Source organism: Doryrhamphus excisus, chromosome 20, assembly GCF_030265055.1.
Source record: "Doryrhamphus excisus isolate RoL2022-K1 chromosome 20, RoL_Dexc_1.0, whole genome shotgun sequence".
NCBI classification, from domain to species: domain Eukaryota; kingdom Metazoa; phylum Chordata; class Actinopteri; order Syngnathiformes; family Syngnathidae; genus Doryrhamphus; species Doryrhamphus excisus.
In genome coordinates, this window is record NC_080485.1 from 12,991,279 (window position 1) to 13,002,925 (window position 11,647).

At 39.1% G+C, this 11,647-nt stretch overlaps 1 protein-coding gene across 2 annotated transcripts in view; it reads left to right on the plus strand.

Moving 5' to 3' along the window:
* Positions 1-11,438, plus strand: part of LOC131107728 (serine protease HTRA1A-like) — a 35,103-nt gene extending 23,665 nt beyond the window's left edge. For both annotated transcript variants that reach the window (XM_058057987.1, XM_058057986.1), the window contains 6 exons: positions 4,303-4,497; positions 4,579-4,611; positions 4,694-4,808; positions 6,887-6,944; positions 7,068-7,163; positions 10,870-11,438. In XM_058057987.1, coding sequence (XP_057913970.1) covers positions 4,303-4,497; positions 4,579-4,611; positions 4,694-4,808; positions 6,887-6,944; positions 7,068-7,163; positions 10,870-11,038 — 666 coding nt within the window. In that variant the 3' untranslated portion in view covers positions 11,039-11,438. The remainder of the gene's footprint in view (positions 1-4,302; positions 4,498-4,578; positions 4,612-4,693; positions 4,809-6,886; positions 6,945-7,067; positions 7,164-10,869) is intronic.
* The last annotated feature ends 209 nt before the right edge of the window (positions 11,439-11,647 follow it).

Genomic DNA, 11,647 nt, shown 5'->3' on the forward strand with positions numbered 1-11,647 from the left:
ATGACAAAACACGACTATAGTCACATTTATACTTTTTTTTATTTACAACATATTGCGCAACTGCAGGGTCTCTGAGACACATGCTAACTCGCAAACTCGAGAGCTAGCGACCTAAACGGTAGCACTCCAAGTTATTTCCTTTCAACTTAAATAGCCAAAAACTTACCACTTCCACACGGATAGCGTTAATTTTTTTTTGCTACTAAAATTTGTTGTTGTTTTTGCTGCTAAATTTTTTTTCTCATATTGCAACATTCCTATAAAATTATGACTTTTTCTTGTTGTTTTTCTCTTGATATTTTGACTTTATTCTTGGGAAATTACTTCAGATTTTTCAATTTTAGTCGTCAAAGTCAGTTTTTTCTTCCATTTTCACTTCCTGTAGGTGTCCGCGGTTGTCATGTAAGTCTGCGTGACACTCGAGTTGTTACACATGTGCCCTCGAAGGTCGTGAACTGAAGCATTCAAGGGTTGGTGGTGGCGCTTTGATACACAACCAATCCAACGTAGACCAAACCATGCTATAAGCTATAAGCTATCTGCACAAAACACCATTGGTTTTGTACTATAAGCTAATTAGTGTCATATGTAGTCATATATCTTATTCATAATTAATTCATTTTCAGTTTTAGAATAATCCAAGGGGCAAACATGTCCCCTGAGCCGCACTTTGGACACCACTGCATTAACCAGAAGCTTTTATTTGGACCTCTAAGGTTAAACAATGACACCCTCTTTCTGTTGCAACACCGGCGTTTATCCTGTCCATCCGTCTCCTCCATCCCACTTCCCTTTCTGCACGCTGGGAAAGTGTGTGTGTGAGCTCATTGATTCACTTCACGCACCACTTGTTCCCCGCGCTTGTTCCCCCTCGCCAAAAATAAATAGTTAATCCACTTTTCCGACCTTATCTGCCAGACGGTTTGTGAGTCACTGGTGTGCATTTTCTGAGCGCTCGGCTTCTTCTTTTTTTTTTTTTTTTTTTCTAAATTCTGTGTATGTGGATTTGACTCACACGTGTCACGTTGTCTTCCTGTAATTTGTGGTGCAACTTGTTGCCTTCCTGCTCTCCTGTTTGAGTATCTTTGGGGTGAAAAGCCAGTGCATGGCAGCTGAAATAGCAGCACCAGACTGAGTCACGCTGGGTCTCTCTCTCTCTTTCTCTCTTTCTCTCTCTCTCTCTCTCTCTCTCTCTCTCTCTCCTGGTTTTCCACAAGTTCTTGGAGTTTGCTGACTGGTCACATTGGAAGAGCTTAGCAGGTCTACCTTCACACCTGGGTGCTGTCATCTTGTTTTGTTTAGTCTTTGTTTTGACTAGCATAGCCATGACCCTCAGCTGTAGTGTGGAAGTGGATGTTTGTTTGCTTGTTTTTTTTTTTTAAATAATTTTTTATTAATTTATTTTGGTATTTTGGTTAATATTACTTTATGTTTCATTTACTCTGTGATTGATCTGTGACGCCCGAACAGGAAATTAAAGGCCAACCGGAATCCAGCTCACATGAATAGTTCTTAATAATCAAATAATCAATTAAATAAAATAATATTATTTTGTTGAACTGTATTCAGCGAGTTCATTTAATTTGGTTTTAGTTCGGTTGTAATTTTAATTGAATTTACTTATTGAATAATTTTTAATTGTATGCAGAAAATGTAATTTCATTCATTTTTGAACATAGCATTGCATTTTATTTAATTATTAATGTATTCAATTTATTTAACTAAATAAAGAAGGGTAAAAATTAAATAATAAAATTAAAAGAAAAAATATAATAAAAATGATGACATTTAATTTAATAAATTTTAATTAAATGTAATAGTAAAATAATAAATAAAATAATAAAATAATAAAATAATATAATAATATAATAATATAATAATATAATAATATAATAATATAATAATATAATAATATAATAATATAATAATATAATAATATATTATATATTATATAATTATATATATTATATATTATATATTATATATTATATAATTATATAATTATATAATTATATGATAATATGATAATATTTATTAAAAATAAATTGTTATTTTTTACATCTAATGTAATTTAAATATTTTTTAAATCAAATGGTTTGATTATAATTGTTTTATTTTATAATTAACTCATTGATAACCTGATTAAAAATGATCCGCAGGCCCCCGTTTTTCATGATGGGCAATCGACACGTGAGTGTGCGTTGCCATAGAGACGGCTACGCTGGTGTCAAGTGCCTGTTTGTGTTTGTACATGACAAATACCCTACAGACTCCTGCTTTCTGTACATATATGCATCATATTTGCTTTTGCACTGACCCGCTAAACGCCACAATGTCCCGGTTGGGGGGGGGGCGGTTGCCCGTTTTGGATATACATGTTTGTGTTTTATTGGAAAACGTGTCAGTGTCGTGTTTTGAGTCCATAAATAGCAGAAGAATCGTTCATTGCTTTTTGATTCCTTTTCCAGTCTTCTGTTTGACTTTGAAGCTTCATTTAGCTTCCATTCATTTACGGAGTAAATAGAAGGGACACAAAAGGAGCAGAGCTTCTTAGGATTTCTTTGAAAGATATGCAAGAAGTTCATAAAGAGGCAGCTTGATGTGGCTTCCCATGCAGTAGGCGATGATTTCACCAGTGTGCAAGGATAAATATATCCTTTCTCTCAGTGTGTGTGTGTGTGTGTGTGTGTGTGTGTGTGTGTCAGTATGTAACCCAACTCACCACACTGTCATTATTTACCTACACAAGCTCATTTGGTTCCACCATCTGTTTCCATGCAGGCACAAATGCTTTGTCAGCAAGGCTTCCATTGCAAGAAATAATCGAACCTTTTCTGGCTTTATTTGCTCGTTTTGGGGCTTCTGTGGGAAGAGGAGTCATTGTTTTTTTTTTGCATGGGAGAGTTGAGTGTTCAGTGCAGGAAACATCATAATGAGAAGGTCAGCGGGGGTTTTAAAAATGCACCCTCATTCCTGCCGTGATGCAGCATCAAACACGAGGCTTGTAAATGGAACACATGTGATTTACGAGGCACTTTTCATTGGCTCCTTGTTGAATAGAATGGAACTTTATTGGTGTTGTGAAAAAAAAATACAACAATACAAGACTTGAATGCTTTTTTTAAGCATAATATTAATTAATCAATAATTAATTATATTAATGAATATATTGAGTCCGCTACGGACAGTGCCTATTCGGGTAAGGTGTTGATTTGAGGGAGGACTTTATTTGTGGAAATGCATTTTCTTAAGGTATTTTTTTGCAAATAAATAAATACATTATATGATGAACAAATCCAAATAATTTAAAAATATATATATATTAATAATATAATAATGATATAATATTAATAAAAATGTATATTAAAAAATAATCTATCATATTATTTATTTTCTATGCCACATCATAATGAGAAGGTCAGCGGGGGTTTTAAAAATGCACCCTCATTCCTGCCGTGATGCAGCATCAAACACGAGGCTTGTAAATGGAACACATGTGATTTACGAGGCACTTTTCATTGGCTCCTCGCTGAATAGAATGGAACTTTATTGGTGTTGTGAAAAAAACAACAATATAAGACGGTTTAGCATCTCCAGGTTGGACATAAACTTGAGAGAAATATGGAATTATTAAATTAAAATTCTCTAATATGGTAAGGCATTGATTGGGGGCGTGGCCTCTATGAACCTAAAAACATTTTTTATCATGATATTAAATGTTAATCCAATGCAATGAAATATTGTTGGATACCTTTATTGTATAGTCAGTCAAGTGCGTTGTACTACCTTATTATGTATTACTGCAACTGCAAAAAAACTGCCGTCTGATATGGGTAAGGTATTGATTAGGGGCGAGGTATTTATTCCCTAAATGCTTTTTTTTTTAGCATAATATTAATTAATCAATAATATATTATATTAATGAATATATTGAGTCCGCTACAGAGAGTTTTTTATACGGGTAAGGTGTTGATTTGAGGGAGGGCTTTATTTGTGGAAATGCATTTTCTTATGGTATTTTTTTGCAAATAAATAAATACATTATATGATGAACAAATACAAATTATTTAAAAAAATAAATTATATAATAATATAATTATGATATAATATTAATATTAATAAAATGTATATAAAAAATAATCCATCATATTTATTTATTTTCTATGCAGCATGTCCTCATCAAAGTGGACACCCGACAATTAATGGAGGCCGTGGGGTCTATTAGAGTGGAAAAAATGTGTGATTTCCGCCATGAATGTCCGACTATTCCAAGTATTCCACTCCTGTCCCCTCCGTCCGCAGACCAAGCTTCCGGTGCTGCTTCTGGGCCGTTCGTCGGACCTGAGACCGGGCGAGTTCGTGGTGGCCATCGGCAGCCCCTTTTCCCTCCAGAACACGGTCACCACGGGAATCGTCAGCACCACGCAGAGGGGGGGCAGGGAGCTCGGCCTGAGCAACTCCGACATGGACTACATTCAGACGGACGCCATCATCAATGTACGGGTTCCTTGATTGGTGATGGCGGTGGTGGTATCACGCACACGCACAATTGACACGTGTCTTTTTGCTTTTTTACAGTACGGCAACTCCGGAGGTCCTCTGGTCAACCTGGTAAGACGTGAAAAAAAAAAAACCTTGCAAGACATTCCCACTGCTCATCGTCAGGTTCTGACCTCAAGGATTCTACTTTCAGGACGGTGAGGTGGTCGGAATCAACACGTTAAAAGTGACGGCCGGCATTTCCTTCGCCATCCCTTCGGACAAGATCCAACAATTCCTGGCCGAGTCCTACGACAGGCAGTCCAGAGGTACGCGTACACGGACCTGCGCCAACTCAGCACATTTTTTCCCCTAAAGCCTTCCATTGTAATGATTTGACACAAGCTAATGCAGCGAGTAGCTTCTCACGAAAGAAATCCTGTGGTGTTGGAAAAACGTAATGGCCTCCATCCACACGCAGCAAAAGAAAACAACGAAGCAGACTAAAATTAGCTTGAAGACGGTCCAAGGCATTATTAAAACGCGGAAGGAAAGTGGTTAACCGGCATCTTCCAGGGGGAAAATATGGTTCGCTGTGTTTTTAATAGTGTGGAACATTTCCATAAGTACAAAGAAGAATTCAAGGGGGTCGGGATTAAACAGATGCGTCGTTTTTTGGAAAATCGCTCGTCTTCAGTGAGGCTAATTGGGGTGGGGGGGTTGAGGAATTGTTAAAAATCAGGCGATGGCACAATGGGGAAAAGGTAGTGGCGGGCGCTCAGGGCCAGCAAAGCCTTCTCTGCTGGCCTAAAACACTATGAGAAGCACTGACCTACATTTACAATTTAAATTCTAGTATTTCTTTAACAACATTGTTTTGATGTATTCTCAACAGTTTATTATCTTATTATCTTTATTATTTTTTCCACCGAGGACCACATAACGGAAGTTCCCTTTAATGGCGGCAAATTTTTCGATGCACGATTAACATGCATGCTTCCTGTTTGAACCTCGGCCCCCGCCGTAGTTTGATTGAAGCATGGTAACTCTGTAGCCACAAGCTGGAACAAATATTGATGTGAAATAGAGAAATAAAAGAATATTTACATTGGTAAAGTTAGCTTTAAAGCCCCGGCAGATATTAGAAAAATAGTAATACAAAAGTATGCTTGCTGACCGTATTTTTTAAAAGTAATTCCCAAATTAATATCCCTTTACATAAAATTTTATGTACTTATCGTTGTAGTTGCACATCGAATCGTTTACCACAAAGAGATTTCCCCTGCTTATTATAGATAAAAAGTTATTTCCATCTGCGATTAAATGTGATTAATTGCGAGTTAACTATGGACAAATGTGATTAATCATGATCAAATATTTTAATCGATTGACAGCCCTAGTAAAAATGCTAAATCTAGATATGGCGGCGCGGCGGTCTAGTGGTTAGCGCGCAGACCTCACAGCTAGGAGACCAGGGTTCAATTCCACCCTCGGCCATCTCTGTGTGGAGTTTGCATGTTCTCCCCGCGCATGCGTGGGTTTTCTCCGGGTACTCCGGTTTCCTCCCACATTCCAAAAACATGCTAGGTTAATTAGCGACTCCAAATTGTCCATAGGTATGAATGTGAGTGTGAATGGTTGTTTGTCTATATGTGCCCTGTGATTGGCTGGCCACCAGTCGTTCTAAATGTGAAATTTGTAAATAGTTAATGGTGTTATATTAGTAAATGAGTAGTTATTTTCATGTAAAACAACCATTTTTGTGTTGTTTATGCTGTAGCCTATCCCAGCTGTCTTCGGGCTAGAGGCGGGTGTACACCCTGGACTGGTGGCCAGCCAATCACAGGGCACATATAGACAAACAACCATTCACACTCACATTCATACCTATGGACAATTTGGAGTCGCTAATTAACCTAGCATGCAAACTCCACACAGAGATGGTCGAGGGTGGAATTGAACTCGGGTCTCTCAGCTGTGAGGTCTGCGTACTAACCACTCGTTCACCGTGCAGCCAAAAAGAAAATTAACGAAAGTTAAAAATGTCAATTTTAGTTAGCATGCTACTTTCCGGTTTATGGAAGCGACCATTTTTGTCTCCCAACGCTGAAAAATTCTTCTAAATCTTCATTTTTTTCCGGCTTTGCACCAAATTTTAATAGGTTTTCCTTCGGTACTCGTGCTGACGTTCCTTAAAATGTGATGGATGTTGGTGAAATCTTTTTTTTTTTTCGGAATGCTACTAATGAAACTGACACACCAGGATCACAACAGTACTTCTCATCCAGAACAAGCACATAGCCAAAAAAAATGGCCGTTGGGGGTATCAGGCAGTTTCTAATGCAAGCCAACTGCGGCTGACAAGCGGATGAATGATGTCCTTTGCGGTGTTCCCATCCCTCTGCAGGCGCGGCAGCTGCTAAAAAGAAATACATCGGCGTGAGGATGATGACGCTCACCCCAGCGTAGGTTGCACACGCCTACACATCGTACAGCACATACGCGTTTCCCGTGCTGCGTGATTGATTACTGCACTCTCACCTCTACGAAGTCACATATGGTTTCTTTTTTTTTTTTTACATTTGCAGACTGGCCAAAGAGCTGAAGAGTCGACATCGAGACTTCCCTGACATCACCTCTGGCGCTTACGTTATGGAAGTCATTGCTAAGACGCCAGCTGCGGTGTAAGTGATATTTTTCACACGTGCTTCCAAAAGCACAAACTCATTTTAGGTGAAAAAAGTTTTATTTATTTTTTTATTGTGCCCATTCAAACTATATTTGTGGCGTGTCTGAGTACTGTTAGTTTACAGCAGGGGTCTCAAACACGCGGCCCGCGGGCCAAATGTGGCCCGCAGGACACTAGTTTGAGGCCCCCGCCTTGATATAAAAGTTTAATGTTAGTGCAGGCCCGCGCAAGTTTGATATGGATTCAGAAAACGCGTTGTGATATGTAGCATTCTATGCTAGGCACTAGATGTCAGGAATGTTACATTTTGCTACATTGATAGCCCGACAATAGCCACCACGGAAAGTTCATTTCTGTTTGCTATTTTGGATAATACGAGTGTAAAGGAGATTATAGGGGTGTTATTTCAAGTCCAGATGGCTCTAATACTGTTTAAAACTGGATTTAAAAGGTTGGATATAGTTTTTTGTGCTTTAACTATGAAAATATTCCATTCATAAATAAGGAATCTGACTTCCCTGACGGGTCTGGAACCAATTAACTATATATAATACTGCTAAAGTATATACAAGTGTACTATCTATAGCAGGAGTCTCAAACACGCGGCCCGCGGTCAAAATGTGGCCCGCAGGACACTAGTTTGAGGCCCCCGCCTTGATATAAAAGTTTAATGTTTAAAGTTTGATATGGATGCTGTATGGCATCATGTACCCAGAAAAAATTATTAAGTTTGATTAATGTTCATGTTAAAGGTTAAATAACTGTTAATAGTTATCCTCCCTATCCGTGTGGAAGTGGTAAGTTTTTGGCTATTTAAGTTTAAAGGAAATAACTTGAAGGCTACCGTTTTAGGTCGCTAGCTCTCTAGTTTGCGAGTTAGCATGTGTCTCAAGACCCTGCAGTTGCGCAATATGTTGTAAATAAAAAGAGTATAAATGTTTTTTTTTGTTTTTAATAAATGCGTTTTTTTTTGTTTTTTTTTTTGAAAACCTGATGCGGCCCAGTCTCACCCAGACCCGAGCTCCAGTGGTCCCCAAGTAAATTGAGTTTGAGACCCCTGGTTTACAGGCTACTTCCTGCTGATAAAAGCTAAATGCAGCGTGTCACTTTGATTCTGGTGCAGGAGGAATGGTTTCAATGTGACACAAATAGCAAAAAGGAAAAATAACCCCCTCAAAGAAATGGAAGATTATTGTGGTAGTTAGCCAATTACTTCCTGGTTCATGAATGACAGGAAAGGATTGGAGCGTGCCAAAAACAGCAAATATCATATATTGGACCTCTTCTGGGTGTACAAAGGATGATGTAAGATGACCGGAACGTACCATTTTTTTATTTTGGGCCCGGTAAAATGTTCCATGGTGACACAAACGGCAAGAAATGAAATTCTCAAACAAAAGGAGCGATATATTTTTTGTTTGTGTGACCATTTTAATTCTTCCTGGTTGACTCAGGATGATATAAGACAACTGGACCATACCATTTGGTATTATGGTGCAGGGGGAGCGATTCGATTGTGCAAAAAAAAAAAATGTGTTTATGGTTGTCCATCCATTTGTTAGTTAGACGGCTACTTCCTGGTTCACAAAAGTTAATATAAGACGGTCTGATAATTAGCGGTATCGAAATTATCGGCCCAATATCAGCATAAAAATGCAATTGATATCAGTATCGGATTTTTTCCCTATTATGAAAAACGAAAAAATGTGGTATACACACATATCGGTATCGGAAATTGAGAGTTGGACGATATCAGCATATCGGTTTTAAGCCCCCCCAAAAAATCCAATATCGGACATCCCAAGTTATGAAGTGATTCTACCGTGTTTTGCTAAACAAGGCCCCAAAAGACGGGGAACACAAATAAATCTACGGCGTTGACAACCCTCCTCCCTTCTTCCACCATGGTAACCCCCACTATTAACGCCCGTACCACAGCAGTGAGGGTCCTGCAAAACGCTGATGTCAGCAGAAACCTCATACCAGGACGGTGCCTCCTTGCCAAGCCGTGTTTTTTTCCCCGTGCGTCTTGTCAGGGTCTGTAGTTGTTTTTATACTCGCTCTCGTTGTCTAAGGTACACTTTAGTGGTTTTTAATCAGACTTCAGGGGGGGGCTGGAGAACCTTCCATTAGCGTGATTGGAGACAGAGCCGTGGCACAGCCTAGTTGGCACCATCGGTGGAGGGCTTCACATAACAGAACATTAGAGTAGAAGTAATAGCAGGGTTTACTTGCCACATATGAGTGGAATAATATCGGGCAGGGGTGTCCGACCAAGGGCGCCGTAATGGGGGGGAATGTTCGGATAATTCCAAGGGTCTTAAAGTACTATTTAGTCTGGTTTTTGTTCTAAAAATAAATAATTGAACCATTTGTTTCCTATAATGTACATTTGTTTGATGATTTAAAGATGGATGGGTGGATGGATGGATGGATGGGTAGATGGATGGATGGATGGATGGATGGATAGATGGGTGGATGGATGGATGGGTAGATGGATGGATGGATGGATGGATGGGTAGATGGATGGATGGATGGATGGATGGATGGATGGGTAGATGGGTGGGTAGATTGATGGGTGGATGGATGGATGGATGATGGATGGATGGGTAGATGGATGATGGATGGATGGGTAGATGAATGGATGGATGGGTGGATGGATGGATGGATGGGTAGATGGATGGATGGATGGGTGGATGGATGGATGGATGGATGGATGGATAGATGGGTGGATGGATGGATGGATGGGTAGATGGATGGATGGATGGGTAGATGGGTGGGTAGATTGATGGGTGGATGGATGGATGGATGATGGATGGATGGGTAGATGGATGATGGATGGATGGGTAGATGAATGGATGGATGGGTGGATGGATGGATGGATGGATGGGTAGATGTATGGATGGATGGATGGATGGATGGGTAGATGGGTGGGTAGATTGATGGGTGGATGGATGGATGGATGGATGGATGATGGATGGATGGGTAGATGGATGATGGATGGGTAGATGAATGGATGGATGGATGGGTAGATGGATGGGTGGGTGGATGGATGGATGGATGGATGATGGATGGATGGATGGATGGATGATAGATGGGTGGGTAGATTGATGGGTGGATGGATGGATGGATGGATGATGGATGGATGGGTAGATGGATGGATGGATGGATGATAGATGGATGGGTAGATTGATGGGTGGATGGATGGATGGATGGATGGGTAGATGGATGATAGATGGATGGGTAGATGAATGGATGATGAATCGATGCGTAGATGGATGGATGATGGATGGATGGATGATGGATGGATAGATAATTATATAATATAATTATAATAATAATTATTATAATAATAATAATTATTATTATTATAAATTTAATAAAAATAATGTAGAGAATAGACATATATTTTATTTATTATTTTAAATATGTATTATTATTTAGTATTATTTATTATATAATATTTATAAATATATATTATTAATAATACAATGTGAATGAATTAATACAAAATACACATGAAAGCTTTTTCATGTCTGACTTATGAGGATTCTTTCTCTAATGTGAGCTCCAATGGGAAACATGAACTTTATTTTCATTGGACAATGTATGTATTCTGCCTAGCAACAAGTATCCACCCGTGTGTATCACATGATACACTTTCATTTGTGATGTTTGACATCTCCCTCTTGACCTTCTAGGGGCGGCCTGAAAGAGCACGACGTCATCATCTCCATCAACGGCAAAAGGATGTCCACGGCAAACGACGTCAGCGCAGCCGTCAAAAAGGACAAAACCTTAAAAGTTGTGGTGCGCCGCGGGAACGAGGACGCCATCGTCACCATTGTTCCTGTGGAGATCGACCCTTGACCTCGCAGTTGGAGCCAAGTTGTACCAGTTATTTAAATAAAGGGGTGGGGGGGAGAGGCAATTCTATGGACATGCCATCTTCATGTGACTTCAAGGTCAAGTTGCCAGATTGTGGAAAGTTCTGGCCGTATGACTGTACCGTTGCTGTTAAAAGCAACGCTGTACTTTTTATTTGTTTAATGTGTGTTGTCACTTTCTGCTCTACAGGAAGCTATTGTTGTTGTTGTTGTTGACTTTTGCTCAGTCAGACCTCCTTCCTCTGCACATTTATAGCTATTTAGGGACTCGCTGAGCTCGTCTCATGTGTATAATTGTTTTCTAACCTCTTTTTAAACAACAAAGTACTGTATAATATTTTATTACTTGATATTTGCTCAAATGAAATAAAAGATTCACCATTTGTTTTTGTTTTTGACAGTTTTGCTCATGTACGTTCCACCAAAAGATACAGTATTTGTGGTTTGAGGGTCAAAGGTGGCATAAAAAACGGGAGGTTTTGCTGCCATCTCATGGTTGAGAGTCATAACTGCAGGCACGTGAGCAATGAGCTAAATACTTCACACAGGACTGTTTTTGATACAGACTCGAGATTAATGTGCATAATTTGAT